This window comes from Carcharhinus amblyrhynchos, chromosome 12, assembly GCF_965287045.1.
Source record: "Carcharhinus amblyrhynchos chromosome 12, sCarAmb.v2.hapA, whole genome shotgun sequence".
Classification (NCBI taxonomy): Eukaryota; Metazoa; Chordata; class Chondrichthyes; order Carcharhiniformes; family Carcharhinidae; genus Carcharhinus; species Carcharhinus amblyrhynchos.
Window position 1 is genome coordinate 64394397 of NC_137335.1, and position 24834 is coordinate 64419230.

At 40.8% G+C, this 24834-nt stretch overlaps 1 protein-coding gene across 2 annotated transcripts; it reads right to left on the reverse strand.

The window, feature by feature from the left end:
* Positions 1-2663: 2663 nt before the first annotated feature.
* On the reverse strand, positions 2664-24397 carry slc3a1 (solute carrier family 3 member 1). Of its 2 annotated transcripts, XM_080200640.1 has the most exons (10): positions 23893-24397; positions 17895-18074; positions 13128-13282; positions 10745-10870; positions 9851-9970; positions 6880-7004; positions 5260-5461; positions 4591-4773; positions 3525-3647; positions 2664-3254 (listed from the first exon to the last, which is right to left on the reverse strand). In XM_080200640.1, the coding sequence occupies exons 1-10, from the start codon at positions 24347-24349 to the stop codon at positions 2814-2816; spliced, it is 2112 nt and encodes a 703-aa protein (XP_080056766.1). In that variant the 5' UTR covers positions 24350-24397; the 3' UTR covers positions 2664-2813. The 2 variants fall into 2 exon arrangements, with proteins under 2 accessions (XP_080056766.1, XP_080056767.1); XM_080200641.1 differs by lacking the exon at positions 4591-4773.
* Between the last annotated feature and the right edge of the window lie 437 nt (positions 24398-24834).

Sequence of the window (24834 nt, forward strand, 5' to 3'; positions counted from 1 at the left end):
GTTATATTACACATACAATCTACACTGCTAGGGCAGCAAGGTCAGGAGAGTGAGCACTAATCCAAGAATTTTGTATTTTTTTATTGCTTCTCTTATTGAGTTGCTCAAAGAAAAATTAAACTTGATCTTGTTATACACTGTCTTTCAAGCTGTGTCTTGCTTCACGTCACAAAAGCAGTTTTGAAGATTATGTCCCATGTGAGAAATATTCAGGCTAACTCGAAGACTTAGCTTTGGAAGACATTTGCAGTGAAATGGAGGTGCTGGCATTGGACTGGGGTAGACCCAGTAAGAAGTCTCACAATACCAGGTTAAAGTCCAACAGGTTTATTTGGAATCATGAGGTTTTGGAGTGCTGCTCCTTCGGCACATGACTCCTGGAGTAGCACTCCAAAACCTCATGATTCCAAATAACCCAGTTGGACATTAACCTGGTGTTGTGAAACTTCTTACTGAAGACATTTTTACAGCATAATTTGGAATAATTTCCACCTTTTAATGAGAAAGTTAAATTTTTCTTCAACTTCATCTCTATCTCAGCTCATCTGATACTAAACCCTCTTTCATGCCTTCATTTCCTCTATAGATTCAGCTATTCCAAAGTAACCCTGGCTAGTCACCCATGTTGTTGATTTGAAGTCCTCCAAAGCTCTGCTGTTTGTGTCTTCTACCAAGTCTCATTCCTGTTCTTGTTGGCCCCATTACTTCCCACTCAAACACCTTCCTTTTAAAATACACATCATTGTTTTCAAATTTCTCCATGACTTTGAACCTCCCCATTTTTGTTATCCCTTGTAACCCCATAACTTGCCATGTTCCCTTTGTTCCTCTAATTCTTACCTCTTGTGCCATACAATTTGTGGCCTTATCTTCAATGGCTTATGTCCCAAATACTGGAATATACTCCCTACCCTCTCCACCTCACTTTCCTCCAACAGGATAATCCTTAAAAGTTATTTCTGATCAAGCTTTTAGATATCAACCTGATATATGGCAGGCTGTCATACCTCGTTCTGTTTCTCCAAAGCACCTTAGGTTGTTTCATCACATTAAATGCACTATATAAATATAAAATGTGGCCATTATTCAAGTGCAAATTATTATCTATGTTAAGATGGGCACAATGTTGAATAAACAACATAGGGGAAAGGGGAGTTATTTTAGTGTCACAAGAAGGCTTACATTAGCTTTGTAATGAAGTCACTGTGAAAATCCCCCAGTTGCCACATTCTGGCACATGATCGGGTATGCTGAGGGAGAATTTAGCATAACCGAAGCACCTAACCAGCATGTCTTTCGGACTGTGGAGGGTAACTGGAGCACCCAGAGGAAACCCACACAGGGAGAACATACAGACTCGGCACAAACAGTGACCCAAGCTACAAATCAAACCTGTGTCCCAGGCACTGTGAGAGAGCTGCACTAACCACTGTGCCACCAAGGGTCCAAATAGCCTAATACTGCTCCTATATTTTATTTCTTTATGAAAGGGGAAAAGTTGACCAACCCAATTTTCCATTGCAACTTTTGTTTTCAGTGCCTTTGTCAGAATTTTGTCCACTTCGTATCTTGCAGGAGCCCCTGTGACTCTCAATGAGTTATCAGTTGAATAGCAGCAATATAAATGAAAGTCTTTTTGTCATAGCGTGAGAAATTTGGAAACTGCTCCAACACTCTCAGACCTTTTTCTTCCAATCAGCATTTCCCTTGCTGAGGAAACATTGGCCAGAATTTTCTGTATAAAGTTCAGGCAAATCGTGCAAAAAAAATGTCAAGTACACGCCTTCATCACACTGTCGTGTAATATTTCAGTTTATGGGCACCCACACAACTTGGAAGCAGACAATCAAGAAGTCAATTTAAATTAATGAACCACCAGTTGACTGGGATTTTCGGTTACCTGTCTGCCTTTACAATTGTTAAGTAAAGCAGGCCTTAATTAGCTTTTTAATTATATTGGTAACTTAGATACAACTGGATTTCACACTTGCCTTCAGTCCCATTCTGCAAAAACCAGAAAGGCGAGGATGATGTTGGGATTCTAAACAGATATCAATTTTGAGGAATTTAATACCCCAAATGTTGGGGAAAATTCCCTCCCCCCAACATATGTTACTGAGCAAGCAGTCAATCTATTGAACAAGAACGTGCATTTGAATGAAAGGTAGCTATAGCAGAGAACAGAAATGACAAAGAGGACGAAATTGGCCATGTTAATATTATAGAGAAAACAAGAGTACAAGCACTACTGTGCCAGCAGTTTTACAGATGTTCATTGGTCTTAGCTGAATAACAAGACAGAATGATTGGAAGTTTGTGGACAGAATTTGGATGTCAGCAATACAATGAACTGTATTACAAAGAAAAGTGTGTGAAAATAAGGCATTAAGAGGATGTAATAATTGGGCACGGACTTTGTATGGCAAGATAATTGGGCACGGACTTTGTATGGCAAGATAACAAGTTTAAGAAATGATTCAACCGAGCCTGAGGAAAAAGGACTATTGATGATGTGAAATAGCATTGTGCTGAACTGAGCTAATAGCATTACACGGAGGTGGGACAGAAGGGGATTCAGGGTACATGATAGAAGTGGCAAGAAGGAGATGTGTTCTTGGAAGCATATGTTTTTGACAAAACAGAAGAGTTTTGCATTCAAAAAATTAAAGGTAAATGGTAGTTTTATTAATGCGTAATTTGATCAATTGTTCTTATAATTTCATGTGTACTTCACTGAGTGCTCTTCTGCACATTAAAGTACTATTGATTCTGGTTTCTACAGAACATCTTTCAAAACCATTTTTCAAAAACTCTTAACAATTTTTGTAAAGTATATCAAATGTATTCAAATAACACGCTTTCTGTGAAATAAAGCACCTGTCTTTGAATTCTGGCTTATTGTGAACTGGATTGTTTGTTCTGTATTCCAGCACAATGCCTTCGCCAGCACGAGTTATCACTGATGCTGTTTGAACCATATTTCCATTATTATTAAAGTCAGTACTGAGTCTCACATTTGCTTCTTTGGGAAGATATGGAACTTTGCTTGCCAGGTTCGTTGCTGAATTGTTACCAAAATTTAATACAATCAAGAAGACTGTATCCAAACCATCCAGTTCTCTTACATACGCAAATACATCTGTATCATTCCAAATGTAACACATCCATCCCCTATGAATAGGCAGCTCATTCTGACGAAGAAAACTCAACTCACGGTATAGGGTCAAGGTAGAGTTTTGGTGTTTCATTTCAACCTGTCAAAAATGATTACACAAGAAATAATGAACTCCAGGAGCATACATCTGTACAATTAAAAACACCTGAATTACAAGTACCCGCGAAATCAAATTGGTTTAAAATTGCCCAGATAATGCATTACTGTTTAACTGATCTTTTGCCCTTTTCTGACCAAATTATCTGCTCCCGAGCTCATTTAAATCCTCCAAACTCCAGGAATACAATACTGATTTTTGTACTTGCTTCATTTTTGTGGAAACAACAATACTGAAAATTATCTCACTTACTTCAACGTTTACTGTAGCATAATTTGGGTGGACACTAAGCCAAGTTTTATTTGCTGTACTGAAACCAGCATTAGCACTGCTATCCCATTGCATTGGTGAGCGTTGTGGATCGCGATTTGCTGTCTGTAACAAAATGACAATTCAATCACATGAAAAAGTTATTCAACTTCTTTTCATTTTCTCTTCTGTAAGATTGTGTAAAAGTGTACTTCATTCATTTTATTTGCCCATACATTTTCCTTAGATTTTGCACTTTCTCCAACTTATGGGATGGGAAACATTTTTCTTCCATGCCAATCATATCCCATGTCAATGTAAGGAATACTGTGGATGGTGACAACTCAGGAAATGGCAAGTGTCAATGTTCAGCCAACACAATTTGGAACTGAAAAAGCTTAGTATGATTCTCAACTTACTTGTAAATTTTAAGTTTTCATCTCCATTGCAACTTAAAATCAACAAGCACATCGTGGCACTGTCAAGTGAACAACCTAATCTATGACGTACAACTAAAGAGTAATGGGATGAAAGCAAAATATTGTATATGCAGACAATCTTAAAATAAAAAGATGGTGCTGGAAAAACTCAGCTGATCTGGCTGCATAAGTTCCAAAGAACCATATTGGACTTGGAATGTTAATTCTGTTTCCCCCTTTGCAGATGCTGCCAGACTGGCTGAGTTTTACCAGTACTTTGTTTCAATTACAGAATATCAGGATCTATTTTTGGGTAAGTGGCATCCTTACCAGTAATTTTCATATGATGATGTGTGAGGGGGAATTTTAACTGGCAGCAGGTTTTGGGTGGGTGTGAGGCAAACTGAGCAGCCTCTGATCTTTTCAGTGCTGCCAGACCTCATACACATTGGTGCAGGGGCTTCCATTTTTGTGAGGTGGCCACCAAAAAAACAGCTGGAGACTGGGCAAATCCATTTCATGTAGATCCACAGTCAACAGGAAAGAAATTCCATTCCAGCAGTCTAGACCAGATTTGAGCCCAAATCCCAGATGCAAAAAGCTTAATTTCCTAAATGTTCTAAAAGCTTAAAATGTAATCAGATACATACTGGGTCAAAGTTCCCAAAAGGATCTTGAATCTTGTCTTCAGGTACAATAATATTCTCCATTCCTAATTCTTCCCCATAGTAAGTAGTAGGAGTTCCAGGAAGAGTCAACAGGAGCATATTAATGACATTAGTGTAAATTGGACCAACATGGGATGCAATACGTGAATTGTCATGATTTCCTACCTAAATGTTAAGCAAATAGTCTATGTTAAATAGCATTGAATAACACTATCATACATAATTCAAATATTGGATGGCATGACATGTTCTTATTTCACATATCATTAAAAACTTGCGAGTATTCCCAAATAAATTCTACTTTGATTTCTTTACTCTTTTCAATACTTGGCTTATTCTCAAACCAACAGGAGATTCCCTGTTTACTTCAAATTGAGCTGTATGGGCCAGCTTTGGATCTTTGCCAAGGGTCATTCACAAATGATTGCTGAAACAGATATTTTTTGCTGTGGATTTCTATTCCCCAGAAACATTAAGATGATATGACACAAACGTCTTTTCACAATTTAGATCCTGCAACAAAAGAGAACTTTGGAGTCAAATCCAATCTAACAGATAAGATAAAATATACCACCATTATCAGAGACCTATTAAAGTTATGGTCAAATTCATTAGCTATTTGCTATAAAATGTTTGTAGGTAAAGACATACCACCCAGTTTGGCCATTTTCCTTCAGGCATGTTGCGCATCCAATAGTCTACAATTTTAAATACTCCATTTCCTGACATCTCTTTATAGAGATCAATAAGGTAGAAGTTAATGGGAAAGTCAGCTTCTTGTTGTATTGGTGTTCCATAATACATCATCGTCTTATAAATTTCTTCATTGTCATAAGAGTCAGTCATCAGAAATCTGCAGAGATAATATGACTCAGAATGTATACTCTGACAAGCAATCAAAAAAACAACCTTATCACAATAAACTCCTCTAACCTTTACAACATGAATAAGGTCAAGTGTTTGCACAAACAGGCGTAAACGTGTTTGTGTCAGCCTCATAATCAGTATTTATTTTATCATCTTCAGAAGGTGAGGAAGGATATATATTTTAACCAATGAGCTAAACTACATTAAGAAGGGATTTTTCAAGGATCCTTGGAACCATTACAAAGGACTGAGCTTGTCCCAGGCCCCAGGAAATTAAGGGCTTATATCAAAAAAAGTGGTTTCCATTACTGAACACGGGAAGATTATCTAGACTAAGAAATGTAATGAGATCTATAGGAACAGCATAAGAGATAGCCCTAAGGCAGGATTTTAGCTGTGTCTCTCTGAATTCAGACTTGAGAGCAACACTTGATTAAGTTGAGAACAAGGCCTGTAAGATAAATATATCTAAAGTTTCTACTCTGCAGAAGCTGCAGACTACGAGCTAGATCACAAAATTCAAACTCAAACTCAACCCATCCGTAAGAGGTGGATTTCTCAGTTAAATATCTTAATGATGCTGTGTTCCTCAAACTTTAATTGTCTTCCAGTGTAAATGCAAGATCACTGGATTTCCTGGGCCAGCAGAAATGCAGCAGTCGAAGAGAACTGCTGGTTAGTGCCGTCCTGCTTTGAAGACCAGATAACTTCCCCAGCAATCAGATATTTCTCCCTGCTGCAATCCAATATGCTCCATGGCCTGCATTCTTCCCCTAAACACCCTCAATGGCCTCCTCTGCAAATGATTTCCTCCCATCCACACCTGCATGCAATTTGTAAGCTGCACCCCATTGATAGTCTTCTGAGTCCTGATCTCCCCAGGACCCCTCATCAATGTTCCCCTTGATCTCCAATGTCTCCATGTCTCCCAGTACATGGAATGTTCTCCCTCTTCCTCTACAGTTCCTGGCTGTGGCCTGATTGTCCCAAGTCCAACCTCTTACTCTCCGAGCCTTTTAATCTGTCTGGCTACAGCAGTGAAATTTGACAGGAGCTGAGGGAAACCTATCCTTCTCCCTCACCGATCACCTGCCCCAGCTTCCTGCCTCCACTGCACCCTATTTTCCTGGCTCCCTCACCTAAGGTCTCTGCCTCCCCCCCCCGCCCTTACTCCCCAAGCCCACTGGCTCCCTCCTTCCATCTCCCCAGAACTGAGGGAATGATCTGTAGCTGAAGGTAATTTTCATCCTGTTCCAATGGTTAACATGAATATATGACAAGGAAAAGCAAGAATTCTCCTATTATCCTAATGAAAAATCCTCAAGTCAATCACATCATCAACCATATTTGAGGAATCTCAAGGATTTCCAGGAAAACACTATCTATGTTCAAGGTTTTCTTTACCTGTATCTTCCAGGTTCTCTACTAAACTCCTCCAAAACATGTTGCCAGCTACGGATAATATCGTGCATGCCCACTTGTGTGGATGTGTAATCATGATAAAGCTCATCATATGACGTGATATTATTCTAGAAGAATAAGTAAAAAATATCATTAGTACAACTAAATCAATGCTCTTTATAAGCCAGTAATAACAGACGCATTCTAACAATGGAGCAATTTGTGTTCGAAACAAGCCAGAGTTAGCAGTAGAGGTGGATACAATTTTGTCTTTTAAAAAGCATTTAGATAGTTACATGGGTGTGGTGGGTATAGAAGGATATGGGCCACATGTGGGCAATTGGGACTAACTTAGGGATTTTTTAAAAAAAGGGCAGCATGTACAATGTGGGCCGAAGGGCCTGTTTCCATGCTGTAAACCTCTATGATTTTATAATAGATTTTATTGCACCAGAGTCTGTAATGTCCATTTCTGACTGAGCTGGATTTTATAGCATCCACTCTTCTCATTGCCCCCACCTAATCACCCCAGGGGAGGTTTGTCACATCAGCTCAGCTGGTTATTATATTGGGCAGCATGCCATGGGAACCATTCCTGGAACTACCAGCTCACCCTGCTGCAATTTTACTGGCAGTGGGGTGATGGCATCAGGAAGCCTGCCTGACTATATGCAAGTTGAACTCTTTGAGTGGTCAGTTAATAACCACTTAAGGGTGTCCTCTTGCCCTCACTGTCCTTTTCCCACAGCAGGAGACACCTGCTACTTGACAAGCCAAGTTCTGCACACATGAGGGCGGCCTCAACTGGGATCTTGAGTTCATGTCACACTACCTGTAACCCCCATGACTTGTCTGGGCTTGCAAAATTTCACTTACTGTCCTGTCTGGAGACAATACACATCTCTTTAACCTATGCTTAATGCTATCTCCACTCACATTGTCTGTACCTTTAAGTCTTGATTAGGTGTAAAGACTCACATTCTAATTAGTATTCTGTAAATTGTGTGTGCCTTTATATGCCCTGTTTGTGATCAGAACTCCCCACTCACCTGACAAATGAGCAGCACTCTGAAAGCTTGTGGCGTTTACTACTAAATAAACCTGTTGGACTTTAACCTGGTGTTGTGAGACCTCTTACTATATCAACTGGCTCTCCATAGCCAAGAAACAATGATTCACAAGATTAAGAATTTCAAACATGTTCCAGCAATCCTCTTCAATGCTATGGGCAGAAGTTTCCGATATTTTTTCAAAGTGTTGGCTTCAGTGAGAAAGCTGGAGAAAATCCTGCCAGCACCATCAAGCAAAAAAAAATCTAATTTTCACCCACTTCGAAAAAAAATTATTTTTGCAACAATTTCACGCTGCTCATGGCGGCCTGCCTCTGATTCACTTGTCCAGAATTATTCCATCTCAGCAATCAGTGGAGAAGTTCCGTTTAAACATTTGCCAGCGCTTGTTCATAGTACACTTGGATTCCTGCCCTCCTCAATGTGTGGGGCTGAAAGTGAGTTGATCACGGGAGGGGATGGGGGAGTCAGCTGAGCTGGACAATCATAGGGTCTCTTGGGTGGAAGGCCCCAGGCTGTGCACCTGACAATCGTCTTCCCAGTGGGTGCTCAGGGGCCATTGGGCTCCTCCATGGTGTGGAGGGGGCAGCTGGAGTGAGATCCAGAAGCCCTGCTGTCCTCTGGCACTGACACTCAAGGATTTCCACAAGTACCTGCACCATGCAGTTAAGGTCCTGGACCATGTAGGTCATGCCCTCAGCCATGGAGAGCATGGCCTGAACCATGGAGTGGACATCCTACCATGGAGTGCATGCCCTGTGCCAAGATCACCACTGTGGGTGCCACCCTTGCAGTGTTGGCCACATTGCCTTAGAGTGACGGCACAGTTTCCTCAGACATAATGTGTTGGAAACTTCCTGTTGGCCCTGTAATTTGAGGAGAGATGCTGACATCTCTTCCTGATATTCAAGACTCTGCCTTTACAGTTCCAGCAGCTGTTGGATGAGTGAATCCAGGGACACATCATATGACTAGGGCTCAGCAGAGTCCTGGGCTCCAGCATCCAACTGAGTGCCAGATTCCTGCAGCAGCTGGGGGAGAGAGGGGGAAAATAACTGTGACAGACCTCTTCATTCCTTTGTGTCAGGGCCCTCTTGCCCTCATGAAGTCTATCACCATCTCATGTTGGATTTATCCACACTGCCCGTTCAGCCTGGCATTTCACAGGGCCCACCCTGGGACCTTGCAGTCACCCCCTGTGCCGACCATGTGGTTTCTCTTGCTCCCACCCACTTCCAGCTGTCACTCCAGAAAGTTGTCCCTCCAAGGAACTATTGCATAGTTACCAGCAAGGGAGACCTGGGAAGCACCACCTCCAAGCACCAGACCCCTTGGGGACCTAGAGATCCACAATAATAAATGCCAGCTAAGGTCTGTGAATACAAACCCCCTCCACCTATGCCGAACACTCAACCCCAGCCCTGAGATTGGCTTCTGAGACTGGTTCACCCATGCCCTCTCCACTGCTCCCCTCCATTGGATTCCCTGATGAGTAATGGCAACCTGCGCATTCACCTCTACTATCCCCTCGGAGATGATTTTTATATTGCTGTTATAAATTGTGACATCATGCTGGCGAGGAAAGAATATTCAAAGAGGGCAGAAGTCGTAATGGGATGGCTTGCAAATGAGATGATAATGTATTAAAATGAGGTTCCCAACCTTCTTAGGCAGGAACTTTATTATGTCACAGGTGAGAAGTGGGAAAAATTGGGAAATGACATCTTGTTGGCGAGAATCTTGTTTACGCTGATGGTTGGCACGGGTTCAAAATTCCGCCCTATTACTGTTCTTCAACATTTTGTCTTCCATCTTCACTTTGAGACTCTGGCTGGGCCCTGCAATTTAAGTACCACGCACAGAGAAGATTTACTGATTTTAGATAAAAAAGCCAGGTCGCTTACTGGGTTCTGTGTTAAGTTGACTTGAGGCTCATTTCTTAAGCTTTTAGCTTCCAGAAGATATTTGATTGCATCCACCCTAAAACCATCGATGCCTTTCTTCAACCAAAATCGTAATACATTCTTGAAAAAAATAGAAAAAAAACTGAAATACACACATCACATTTTTAATAAAAATACAAAGTGAAACCGTTCTTGTCAATTCTGCACTCAACAGCAAATAGAAGAAAATGAGTTACATATCCATAACTAAACCAAGAAGGAAGTATTCAACCTACTGCCAAGACTTTGTCATAGAAATCATAGAATCTGTACAGAGCAGAAGGAGACCATTCAGCCCAGCGAGTTTGCACCAATAATTCCACCCAGGCCCTATACCCAAAACCCCACATTTTCATCCTGCTAATCCCTAATTTACACATCCCAGGACACTAAGGGGCAATTTAGCATGGCCAATGCACCTAACCTGCACATCTTTGGACTGTGGGAGGAAACTGGAGCTCCCGGAGGAAACACACACAGACATAGGAAGAACATGCAAACTCCACACAGACAATGACCCAAGCTGGGCATTGAACCCAGGTCCCTGGCGCTATGAGGCAGCAGTGCTAACCATTGTGCCACTGTGCCACCAGTGAGTGGAAACAAAGGATATCTTTCAGCTGATGTAATGTTAATTATTCGCCTGTGTTGAATCCAGTCAAAAATAATACTTAATGCTGATTTCTAGAACATTTACCAACCAGTTCCTTTACCTTCTAATGCAGCGAGTTAAAAATTATGGATTAATACATATTTTACATGTTGCCATTTTGATATTCAGATGTCCATTCTGTATATTTGTGGTTAACAACATAAGTTGATTTAAATCGTGCGATAAAATGAATAACTACCTACTTTCATTTCCTCCTGCACATTAGCATTTCTGTAATTCAAATCCGGTTGTTCCTTCAAGAATTGATGTAAATAACATTGCCCTCGAACCTCATCAAACTGCCAGGCAGAGCCTCCAAACAAACTAATCTGGAAAACAATGGACAATTGCTGATTTGTTCTGTATGGAATGTAAATCATAGACTGGTGCATGATTATTCACTGTAATTCCCCTTAATGAAGGGTTCTCACTTTTGGAAATTCATTTAAAAATTAAGCATTTACCAACAATTTTTATCGTTTACATCATTTTTAATTTCTTTGCTTTTTTAAATTTAAATGGCGAGTGCTAATAACATGATCAAGCATATTAATTTTAAAAGTGCCCAAGAAGGACAATTTATGGCAACTGAAGCAACATTTGCTCTCATTATCTGGGTAAAAAGGAGTTTTACATAGAATTTTACATAGACACAGAGTAAGTCATTCATCCCCACTAATCTGGGTTGGTGTTTCAAGTTAAATCTTATTTATTAGTCACAAGTTGGTTTATATTAACACTGCAATGAACTTACTGTGAAAATCCCCTAGTTGCCACACTCCAGTGCCTGTTCAGATACACTGAGGGGAAATTTAGTATGGCCAATGCACCTAACCAGCATGTCTTTCAGACTGTAGGAGGAACTGGAGCACCTGGTGGAAACCCACGCAGACACAAGGAGAACGTGCAACTTACGCACAGACAGTGACCTACACTGTGAATCGAATCCAAGTCCTGTGCATCGTGAGGCAGCAATGCTAACCACTCTGCCGCCATGCTGCCCTATCCGCACAAACAGTAATTCTAATCCGATATGTGTGCTTTGTTCCCGGGGAGGGTGTTCTTCCCCTTCCTAATGCTAGGTCTATTGATCAGGAGCTAAGTTGCTGACAATGAGGGAAACCCCACCCCTCCACACCACCCCCATTCCCCGCCCATCCCTGGTGCCCTCAAGCAAACATGACAGGCTTTGCTTTTTGGGCTCTCAACCTGGCAAGTTCTTTATCTGATGTGGATGTGCCAGCGTTGGACTGGAGTAAACACAGTAAAAAGTCTGACAACACCAGGTTTAAGTCCAACCGATTTACTTGATAGTACACTCACTAGCTTTCGGGTTAGCCCCTTCGTCAGGTGAATGGAGAGTTCTGGCCTCAGACAGAGCATATAAAGCACAGACAGTTTACAGATTACTGATTAGAATGCGAATCTTTACACCTAACCTGCTGTTCAAGTCTTAAAGTGGTTGACAATGTACGTGGAAGGAGCACTGATCACAGGTTAAAGAGATGTGTATTGTCTCCAGACAGTACAGTAAGTGAGGTTTTGCAAACCCAGGCAAGTCACGGGGGTTACAGATAGTGCGACATGAACCCAAGATCCTTGTTGAGACTGTCCTCATGTGTGCGGAACTTGGCTATCAGTGTCTGCTCAGCGACTCTGCGCTGTCATGTGTCATGAAGGCCGCCTTGGAGAATGCTTACCCGAAGGTCAGAGGCTGAATGCCTGTGACCACTGAAGTGTTCGCCAACAGGAAGGGAACAGTCTTGCCTAGTGATTGTCGAGCGATGTTCATTCATCCGTTGTCGTAGCGTCTGCATGGTCTCCCCAGTGTACCATGATTCGGGACGTCCTTTCTTGCAACGTATCAGGTAAACAACGTTGGCCGAGTTGCAAGAGTATTTTGCAAGAAAGACATTGGTGATAACCATTCTCCAAGGCGGCCTTCACGACACACGACAGCGCAGAGTCGCTGAGCAGAGACTGATAGCCAAGTTCCGCACACATGAGGACGGTCTCAACAAGGATCTTGGGTTCATGTCGCACTATCTGTAACCCCTGTGACTTGCCTGGGTTTGCAAAACCTCACTTACTGTACTGTCTGGAGACAATACACATCTCTTTAACCTGTGATCAGTGCTCCTTCCACGTACATTGTTAGCCACTTTAAGACTTGAACAGCAGGTTAGGTGTAAAGATTCGCATTCTAATCAGTAATCTGTAAACTGTCTGTGCTTTATATGCTCTGTCTGAGGCCAGAACTCTCCATTCACCTGACGAAGGGGCTAACCCAAAAGCTAGTGAGTGTACTATCAAATAAATCGGTTGGACTTAAACCTGGTGTTGTCAGACTTTTTACTAAGTTCTTTATCTGCCATTGGTAGTGTTTGTATAATTCCACTTGTGGCCAAAATAAAACTTTCCCATCTCCCAATTGACCCTCATTACTTTTCTGGTGAATACCACTGGCTCAAAGGAAAGGATAGGAAATACGATTATTTGCAATAAAAATAAAATTGACGTGCTTTTGTTATTATAATGTCAGAAAGCATAGATACAGTAACTAAAACAGAGGGTTGACATTATTACCCAGTTGTTGGGGTAGGTGGTTTTGTTCATCTCATGTTTACAATCAACCCAAATGTAGTAATCAGTGTATTTTCCTTCCCGTTTCCGGCTAAGTTGAAACCAACGGTGTTTGTCGCTGGTATGATTTGGAATGAAATCCATTATCAGTTTTAAACCTTTGAAAAAATACATGAACAGTCATTCAGTAAAGTGAAATCTCTCAGAAGTAAATCAAGTTATAAATTTTCATGATTGTGTTAAAACTGTTATGTAGAAAATGTGTGTTGGCTTCGAAGCAGAACTTTTAATGTTAATGGGATGATTTTCCTGCCTTTACAGCACTGAGCATCTGATGTAAAGGCAGGAGGATTGCATTCCCACATTCGATGCTGGTGAAATAGTCTTCACATTTACCATTGGCATTAAACTCTTACCAAGTTCATTGGTCGGCTTATAATATTGGATGTTACATTCATTTAATACCACATTCCCTTGAACACTGAAAAGAAAATCAGCCACACCGTTCATTTGGAAATGTCTTTTTTCTAATCATGGGCTACGTCTGCAGAGAGTTTTTTTGAGTTGTGCAAGTGAGGTCCTGCTTGTAATATAAACAATGCTGATAATAGCTGTGGAAGCAATTTGAACTGTTGAATTAAGAGGATCATACAATTAAAAAAGTTTACAGCACAAAAGGACAACATTTGGATCACTGAGCCAAGTCTTTGCTAATGCAAAGTAAAATGAATGAATGCCACTTCCCTGCTCACTCTCCAAAATTCTATATATTTCTGTGTCAAACATCTATTTACTTCCCCCCTGAAAAATGTAATGCTTTCTTCCTTAACTGTTCCCAGGCAAAACCTTTCATGCTCCAACAACCCTTTGAGCAAAGAAATTTCCACTGCTTTTTTTGTCCCTTCATTTTACTGACAATTTTTAATAGATGTTTATCCATCACTGATTGCCCATAGCGAGGACATAGCCATTTCCTATTTACTTTATGAACATCTTTCATCTCTTTTAATCTCTACTTCGGCTTTTCTGTTCTTGTGAAAGTATTGTCTCCTCATGGCTATAACTCCTCCTCTCTGATGTCATCACAGTGAGAGGTTCACTATGAAGTGTATTGGAACAATATTAAAGCATACAGACTTGTGCTTTCTTTTTCCGTATCATGTAATGATACTAATATCCTAAATAATCTGTGTGAAAATGCTGCATTACTCTTTTTTGAGCATACAAAAATTTGCATCTTAATCTTTAAGTAACCCACGATGATACTTAAACAATTCTCTGATTAAATAATTATTTAAAACAATAATGTAGCGTAGGAAAATTGGTAATGATGCCAAGTAACTGTATATCTGAGACAGCTAAATTAATGCATGATTTAAATAACATTAATTTGTTGTGGTTTGAATTGCATAATCATTAAATCACAGGGGCAAAAATGTTCTCAGTTTTAGTTTTAAACACTTCAATAATGGGAGCACAATCGATAATAAAGGGAAAACAATGGTAAGTACTTTTCTAATTTGTTGCATTTGTAGTTTTAATTGTATATAGTGCATCATGGATTTTCCTCCCATCTTGACTTTGTGTGCTTGTGAGCATTTCTCATCCCTTATGGCTTTTATTTCTACTTACTTCATAGAATCATAGCAATTTGCAATATGGAAGGAGGTCATTCAGCCCATTGCATCCAAGTCAATGGACAAGGAGCCATGCAAACTAGCCATGCCAATATCATCTGCCTAATTTTCTTTTTAATTTCACCCCTACACTTTTTATATTCCACTAGATTTTCTGCAGCATTGAGCCCTTGTTATTTGTCACAAAATAACCTTTTCATTAGACTAAAATCATGAATAGGTCACAGACAGTGGGACGGAGGCACGGGCTCGTTGGGCCGAAGGGCCTGTTTCCCGTGCTGTGTTGTTCTTTGTTGTTCTTTGTTCTTTGTTCATTCTCTAACTTTTCTTTGTCATGCACCTTGTCATTCAAAGGATCCTAGATTTGCTAGTCATACTCTTTTACTTTAAGGAAACATACTTGCTCTGAACCTTCACTGTCTTGTCCTCCAATTTTACCCACTGATATGACACTGATTTACCTTTAAGTAGCTGTTTCCAGTTCACTTCAACTAAATCACACCTCAGCTTATTAAAATTTGTCTTTACCCCAATTAGTCCTAATCCATCTTTACCCTTCTCCATGATTATACTCAGTGTAACCTAATCTTGGTCAAAGAACACCAAAGTGCTCCCCAACTGCTACCCCTTCCGAGCTACAATCTATGAAATTAAGTCCAGAATCACCCTCTCTGGTAGAGCTAGCTATGTGCTAGCTAAAAAAATGTTCTCCTGAAAAGGTGTTAAGAATTTGGTTCACTCTGACTTTCACATGAATTCCATCCCAGCTAATATTAGGGTTGTTGAAATCCACCACGACTATGACCCAATGTTTTTACACATCTGAGAGATTTGCCTGTATATTTTCTCTGCCACTTCCTCTGACTATTTGGGGGTCTATTGTATACTCCCTCTTCCATTCAATTCATACGGCCCTATTTTATGACCCTGCTGTTGTTTCATAGAAATCATAGAATCATAGAATTCTACAGTGCAGGAAGAGGCCGTTCAGCCCATCAAGTCTGCACCGAACACAATCCCGCCCAGGCCCTACCCCCATATCCCTACATGTTATACCCACTAATCCCTCTAACCTAAGCATCCCTGGACACTAAGGGGCAATTTCTTAGCATGGCCAATCAACCTAACCCACACATCTTTGAACTGTGGGAGGAAACCAGAGCACCGGAGGAAACTCATGCAGACACGAGGAGAATGTGGAAACTCCACAGACACAGTGACCCGAGCTGGGAATTGAACCCAGGACCCTGGAGCTGTGAAGCAGCAGTGCTAACCACTGTGCTACTGTGCCGTTTCTTTAATCAATACAACAACTTTTCCTTTTTTATTTGCCTCTTAACCACAATCTGAAAATCCTGTAACCAGAAATGTTAAGCTGCCACTCTTCCCCTTCTTTTAGTCATGTTTCAGTAATAGCTACAATATCGTACTTCAACATGTCAATGTGTGCTCTCAGCTCATCTGCCTTATTTCCTGGACTTCCAAACTCTCTTGTCACCTATTTTCTAGCCCTTGATTCCTCTGCCTTACAAACATATTTCAACTTCTATTTTCTTCTGAGTTTATTCTCAGGTTCCCATCCCTCTGCCAAGCCAGTTTAATCCCTTCACAACAGTACTAGCAAAGCTCCCTGTGAGGATTTTGCTCTCAATCCTGTTGAGATACCCTGTATCTAACATTTACAAATCTCAGCTTCCCAGAGGTTGTCGCAATGCCTTGAGAACTTGCAACGCTCCTTCCTGCACTAACTTTCTTGCTATTTCTGTACTCACTGGCACTTGACACCAGAAGTAATCCCAAGATTAACTTCAAGATCCTGTGTTTTAAATCTCACTCCAAGATCACTAAACTCAGCCTCCAGGGCTTCATCTCTCTTTCTGCCCATGCCATAGGTGCCAATAAGCACCATGACTGTTTTTTGATTATCTTCCCCTCCCCCTCAGAATCTCTTGCATCAACTCAGAGACATCCCTGACAACAAACAGACAACATATCATCTCAAAGTCACATCTGCAGCTGTGCTATCACATCTGCACCTCACTATCAAACCCCTACCATTATTGCTCATTCACCTTTCTTCCTTCCCCCACTCACCATGAAACTGAGTTATCCACGTGCCATGGATTTGGCTTTGCCTTACTCCATGGAGGGTCCATCACTGTTATGAGTATTTAGCTCCGAAAATTGGTTGGAGAGGAAGATGAACTAATAAGATCCCTGTCCTGACTGCCTGCTCTGCTTTGCCTTTTTGGTGGTCACCCATTTCCTATCTGCCTGCACATTTTGAAGCTTCAGATTAACCACCACTGAACACACATCAGTCACAAATCTGGCAGCCTTGCAAATGTCCTCTACTGACTCTGGTTGACACGCAAGCTGCACATCCAATGTAGGTATAAATTGGGAAGATCAAAAATGAGCTACCAACTCAACTATCGCATGTTTTACCCAACTTCACAAAGTCATGATGTACACCCACTTGTTAGTTTCCACTTTCAGGACCTTCAATTCCTTTCTTGACCTTTTCTGAAAAAGAAATCATGTTGACTTTCCAAATACTTATATTGCTATAAATCCTGCTTGGTCAATGAATCTCCTTAAATTAGTGTTAGTGAACAATTATATAAGGGAGTGACTATGTAGCAATCTTCATATTAATGCACAGTTGTGTTTGTGACACATGCAAGGCGGGATCGGGGACTGACATGCAATCTGATTCTGAAACTAAGGAGTAAGATTCTTTGAGGGAATTGAACAGATAGCTTGTGGAATATAATTCCAATGTGGTATCAATGGTACCTGATTGTTTAAAAATTCAACTGCTTCATTGGACTTTGTCAACCTACTGCCTTACTGCAGGCTGTTCTTCTAATGTGTTGAGAAAGCAAACACTCCATCCATACTTCCAAATCTTTGAAAATTTATATCTGGGAGTGGAATTCTACACACACATGCATATAAACACACATGACCAGAAACACACATGATCAAAGCTCCGTCCAGCAAATGGAGTAAACTTTGCAGTCAGGTAATGGGAAACTTGTCAATATTTTGCATTCTACAAGAACCAGTCAATCTGAGATTGTAATATAATAGCAGCCTAAAAGTAAGTCAGAATTCAATCTTCTCCCACCTTTGTTGTGTACATTTTCTAAGAGATTGTCAAACTCTTCCATAGTTCCAAAAATGGGATCGATTTCTTCAAAATCTTCCACATCGTACCCAAAATCTTTCATTGGAGACTTGTACACTGGACCCAACCAGATAGCTTTGATGTTTAAATCTACGAAGTAATCCAGTTTTTCTGTAATACCTAGTAACAACAGACAGAAGATATTTTAATTTGTATCTCTTTCTATTACATTAAATGCTGAATCAAAATTGTAATTACAACTTGATATAAAATTATGACAACACTTGTACTTGTATAAAATACAAGTTCCTCCACCCTGAATAAAACGGCCTTAATACCTTGTGCTCTTGGATTGAAAAATTGCGATGTTCATTTGCAAAATGCAGTTTCCTGTGCATTTTCCTTTAGCATAGAGAACATGATGGCAGCATGCTTATATGGCATCAGGAATGTTGCGGATCCCATTTGTTTGCATGCAGGCAGATAGTTGACTTCAGTGTTCTGAGTAGTTCTGCATCCAAAGCCAAGTGTCAGATCCGCTTTCTCAAATTATGATGTGCTGAATATGCAATTTCTGGAGATTTATTTTGGGGTTAGATAGAACGCCATTATGTGCAGCAATCATGGAAAGGGGTAGGCATTTCTCAAGGTAATCCTTTCCTAAAGGATGAGTAGAAGGCTGGTTCGGAGGGAGGATAGAGATTAGGAGTTAAGGACAACTTATCAAAATAGCCACTGGATACTGATGCCCCACAGGTTTCATTCTGCACTTTTTTTATTCACTGTGTACATCAATCTTTCTGAACATAGAATCAGAGAGAATGGTGTTCAATTTTCAAGAGATACTAAAACAGGTGAATAATTATGGGGACTAAAGGATGTTGAAACAGGATATTCGTAAAACTGTGGAACAAATCGATAATGTAAGCTCACCATGAAACATTCTGTTATAAAGTTCACATGGCATCTGGAATTACAAGTCAGCTGAATTCAACCTACAACTGCCAAGTGTCAACCCACAGCGATGACTACTCAGTCAACATCTTTACATCTATGGTGATGAAAAGTTTCATCCAGAAATCAGAGACACAATTCAGAAAGTTTGGGAGAAGAGTAATATCTAAATGATGTTTGTGATTATGTGTTTATTTAAACCTTTAGTAAGACATCAGTTGAAATGCCACATTAGATATATAGCTTAACTAGTTAATCTAGTAGCATAATTATAGATACAGATGAGTGATATTTCCAAACTTGAAACCTGATCAACTAAAACACAATAAAGATACAGGAGAGATGATGTGATGCAGTTGTAGCACATGGAAGCTGGTGGACACAAATGTGCTCCACATCTACAGGAACTGTCTGCAGCTTGATGAACTTCGGTTCAGTGCTGTGAGCTGGAGTTTGAGCCTCAGACACTCTGATACATCAGGGAGGGGGAGAGATACCTGAAAACTTTGTTCCAGGAGGTTATTAGACTAGGTGCTTCTGACTAATTCTGTGGTCAAGTGCAATTAACATATATGTAGCTTTTTCTCTTGTTTCAGGGAATGTTTAAAATTTCAGATTTTTTTGTCAGCAGCCAGGTTGATTAGAAAACATTTAACTCAAGAGTGTGAAAGCAAGTTAGTAACTCATTTTCAGCTAGGAATCTGTTACTTAGACAGAGCTAATAGACCTGTGTGTGTGTTTATACAAGGAATTCTCCTGGGATTTGTGATTAAGTAAGAAGTCTCACAATACCAGGTTAAAGTCCAACAGGTTTATCTGGTATTACAAGCTATTGGAGTGCTGCTTCTTCATCAGGTGACTGGATGAAGGAACAGCAATCCAAAAGCTTGTGATTCCAAATAAACCTGTTGGACTTTAACGTGGTGTTGTAAGACTTCTTACTATGCACACCCCAGTCCAACGCCAGCATCTCCACATCATTTCTGATTAAAGTTGATTGAAAGGGTTATGAATAAACTGGATTGTTTTCAGAGAGAAAGTTTTTAAAGTTTCAGTTCTAGCTGGGATTCTGCTGAGGTATAGTTTGGATATTCAGAAGCTTTTCTGGATAGTCAGAAGCTTTTTCCCAGGATGGAAGAGTCAATTACTAAGGGGCACAGGTTTAAGGTCTGAGGGGCAATGTTTAAAGGAGATGCACGAGGCAGATTTTTTACACAGGGGGTGGAAGGTGCCTGGAATTCATTGCTGGGGGAGGTAGTGGAAGTGGATATGGTAGTGACTTTTAAGGGGCATCTTGATAAATACATGAATAGGATGGGAATAGGGGGATACGTCCCTGGAAGGGTAGAGGATTTTAGCTAAGTCGGGCAGCATGATCAGTGCAGGCTTGGAGGGCTGAAGGGCCTGTTCCTGTGCTGTAATTTTCCTTGTTCTTTGTTTATGTAAGCTGCTTTAAAACTCAGTTTTTCTCTGAAAACTTCAAGACTGTTAATACAATTTATAATAAGTTTGTTTATGGTTGCTAATTGTATTTAAAGTGGCATTTAAGTTTGTAGCAGGGAAGTTACTTGTCTGGAATTGAAACAATCATAAGCTAGAAAGTAAAATTGCTTCCTTTCAATTTTAAATATTGTTCAACTGTCAGTGATTAAAATACTCCATCTGTTAGTGATATATTTAAAATTTGTAATTAAATAAAGTTTGTCCTACAATAAAGTATCCCTAATTTGTCAGTGGAATTATTCCTGGAAGGAGATATCCTTTCCTGACATTTATGCCAAAATTAGAAAAATTGTCGGGCCTACTCCTAAAATAACTTGGGGTTCCAGTTCAGCACCCTAATACCAGGGACAGGAAGGTGTGACTGCAAGTAAGGAAGGTTTAGAGACCCAGAGGCTGCAATGCAGGAGCTTCAAACTCTGCAATTATCCAACAGGCACTGCATGGCAAATGAGCAAACTAACCACAACACCATGGTGTGGAAAGCCACAAATGTAATTATAAAAGGAGACAGTATAGTTAGGGAAATAGTTACTGTTCCCTGCAGCCAACTCTTGAAATAAATCTTGGCTTCCAAGGTATCAGAGTTAAGACACCTCCTTTAAGCTGGAGAGGAAGTTGGTGTGGGAGGGGAAGGGTAGAATTAGAGATTCTGTGGAGGGAGTATGAGCATCTAGGTGCTAAATTAAAAGGCAGCACCACAAAGGCTCTCTAATTATCTGAGCCAGAAACAATTTAGTTTTGGGTAAATAAGATCGGGGAGTTGAATGTAAGGCTCAAAGATTGGTGTGGAAGAAATGGTTTTCAATTCATGGAGTACTGGCATGAGCTCTGGTGAAAGAAGCAACTGGATCATTGAGATAATTTGCACTTGAACTTCACTGGGCCCAGTGAACCAGTGAGTTATATAACTAGGCAGGGCTGTAGAGAGGGCTTTAGGCTAAATAGTAGGGGTGGAGGAACATATGGGAGAGATTTGGAAAATTAGAGAAAGGACAAGGCAGGATAAGAATTAGGAAAATGTTAACCAGGGTGTAACAGGAAGGGGCAGAATGTACAAACATAATAGTTCACCAGCATAAACGGTCAAAGTAGGAAAAGAATGGTGTTAAACTAACGGAAAGGAGGAAGGTTCAGGTGAAGGAAGATTTAAAAATCAAAGGTAAAAGTTGAGGCAATAGAAAAGTATACAAAATGTGGATAAGGAAGCTGAATGGGAAAAGAAGGAACAGAGCTTCCTTCGTATGGTGTACTGGCCTTCATTAATCGAGGGATTGAGTTTAGGAGTCGGGAGGTAATGCTGCAACTTTATAGGACCCTTGTCAGATCCCACTTGGAGGACTGTGTGCAATTCTGGTCACCTCACTACAGGAAAGATGTGGAAGCTATTGAGAGGGTGCAGAGGAGATTTACAAGGATGTTGCCTGGATTGGGAGGCATGCCTTATGAAGATAGGTTGAGGGAGCTAGGTCTTTCCTCCCTGGAGAGACGAAGGTTGAGAGGCGGCCTGATAGAGGTTTATAAAATCTTGGGAGGAATAGATAGGGTGGATTCTCGGAGGCTATTTCCCAGGGCTGAAATATACGCTACGAGAGGACACAGGTTTAAGGTGCTGGGAAGCAAGTACAGGGGAGATGTTAGGGGTAAGTTTTTCACTCAGAGGGTGGTGAGTGAGTGGAATCGACTGCCGTCGGTGGTGGTGGAGGCGAACTCGCTGGGGTCTTTTAAAAGACTTCTGGATGAGTATATCGGATCTAATGGGATTGGGAGTTACAGGTAGTTCTATGGCTTGGTAGGTATAGATGTGATCGGCGCAACTTGAGGGCCGAAGAGCCTGTTTGTGCTGTAGTATTCTATGTTCTACATTCTATGAGCTTTTAACGGTAGTAGTGCAACAGAAAGTAAGGTCCTTGCTGTGAATATTAGTAAAAAATAAAATTTGAATTACTTCAGCTAAGTATGCAGAGTATCCACAATAGGACAGATGATCTTGCGACACAAACTGAAATAAAGATCTATTCACCATTACAGACAAAAGGTGTGGATTCTCTGGCCACATTTGCCCCAAGACCAGAAAACCCCGCCCAAGGTCAATAGACCTGGGAATGGTCCGCCCCTCCCCACCCGCTATGTTTCCCGTGGTGGACAGGAAAATTCCTCCCAAGACAGCAAATGCATTGGGTATGATCATCAAAAATTCCTAAGATTCTAGAATGGTCCCATAAGATCGGAGGTTGCTAAATGTAAAATTGGAAAGAGAGAGTAAAAAGGGAAGTACAGGCCAGTTATCCTCGCATCGGTCATCGGGAATCTATAATGAAGAAATTCTTAGCGATGCACCTTTCAATGGAAATTAAGGATATGCATTGCCAACGATTCTCACATCCCGTGAATTAAATAGAAACATAGAACAGTACAGCACAGTACAGGCCCTTCGGCCCTCAATGTTGTGCCGAGCTATGTCCAAACCCAGAATCAAGCTATCCCACGCCCTATTATTCTAGTCTTCAAAATCTCCAGTAACAGTCAAGAGCTCAACACCATCAAAGAAAAAGCAGCCTCCTTGATTGGCATACCATCCATCACCTGCCTCCACCATTACTGTACCATAGTTATTGTATTTTCTTGCTACAAGATGCAGGCAGCAACTTGTTAAGATTGCAGCACCTTCCAAACCCATTACCTCTACCACCAAGAACAAGGCCATCAGGTGCATCGGAACACCACCACGTGCAAGCTCCGTGCCAAGTCACATGTAACCCCATCTTGTAAATAGATTTTTTGTTTAGCATGTCAGTTGCCACACATTTTACTAAAGCAGTGCCCATAATGGTGCACGAAAGGCATCCAAACCAGTATGCCTTGGCTCTAGCCAGAACTCTACAATAACTGGGCTTCTGGTACAATTTCCATTCCTCCAAAGATAAATTCTGCTAATAATTACTAATCACAGTTCAAGTTGCAAAATCTTTCACAGAATTGAACTATCAATGTCACCAAAAGTGCTGGCCAGTTTTCTGTACATTAGCTTGCCTCTTGAAATGCCACTTGGCCCTTTAAGTGCCACTTCCAAATGCCAGTTCCAGCCTTCACCACAAAGGCTTGGTCGTCAGGCCCACAGAATTTTGATACTCACAAATTGTATTGGGATCCTAATCGATTGGAATATCATTGGTATTCTGATTGTGAGTTCAGCTTACTTAACCTCGAGATCCCAGGAGAACAGCACCAACAGCATCATCAATGAAAAAGATTGCTAAATCTTTCTCTGTGATTTAAGCCTCTCTGTTTACACTGGGTGGGTCTGAAAATTCAGCTCTATAAATAATTAGTTCAGAAGCTAGGCTTCCTTTTAATGGCAGAGATATTCTTGTGTCCCACTAGTACAAATTAAACCATTAGTAAGTCTTAAAATATTTGGTTTAATCAAGAGTAATTACATTCTGGGGCCCAACTAAGCGGATGGGCTGACAATATCCAAACTACGTATTTGGCAGAATATATCCCTAACACTAGCTTTCCTTCTAAGATTATTGTTGCTTACCATTCAGATCTCCGACACCATTCCCATTAGAGTCTTTGAACGATCGTGGGTAGATTTGATAGATTGGGCTGGTTTGCCACCAGTCCAGACACTTGGGAGACAGAGCAATGATGGTGATAGTACAGGCTACCAGAATGAGAGTGGCTGCCACAGTGAGCCAGAAAAGAATTTCTCTGGGCAATCTGTAACACAGTTGGCTTGAGTAGCGTATTAGGACATCTTTGGGCATTCCAGGATAGGGTCCATCATGATATACACTCACTTGGTCGCTTCTGTCACAGTTTACTGCCAGAGTAACATCAGGCTCTTCCTTTAGTTTAGCAATATCACTGGATTCACGCAAGTTGCTAAATCTTCTTGGCTGGCTTTGATCTTCTTCAAAGGTTTGATTGACAATACCTTTTACTTCTTTCAGATCTATTTGTGGAAGATTTGCTTGATCTGTGTCGAAAGACATCTTAAGAATTGTTTTGCGTTCACACTATCTGAGTGGCTGCCAGTCTGAGCAGGTTGGTGAAAGGATCCTCCTTTATACACTTGCATCCGGCCCTTTGGACTTCGGACTCTGACTAGCACTCAACAGATAATAGTGCAAGCAGACCAAAAATCATTAACTATACGAGAAAGATATGTTTCTACCAATGAATACAATTTTGTCTTTCTCAATAAAAATGTTGGATTTCAAATCAAATCACGTGTAATTTTATTTTTGTTTTATGGAAATGCAGACATCTTTTAAAACTTAGTTTTAAGTGGGCCTCACAGCGCAGGGAACCAGATTCAATTCCCGGCTTGGGTCACTGTCTGTGTGGAGTTTGCACATTTTCCCTGTGTCTGCGGCGTTTCCTCTGGGTGCTCCAGTTCCCTCCCACAGTCTGACAGACATGCTGGTTAGGTGAATTGGCTATGCTAAATTCTCCCTCAGTGTACCCAAACCAGAGT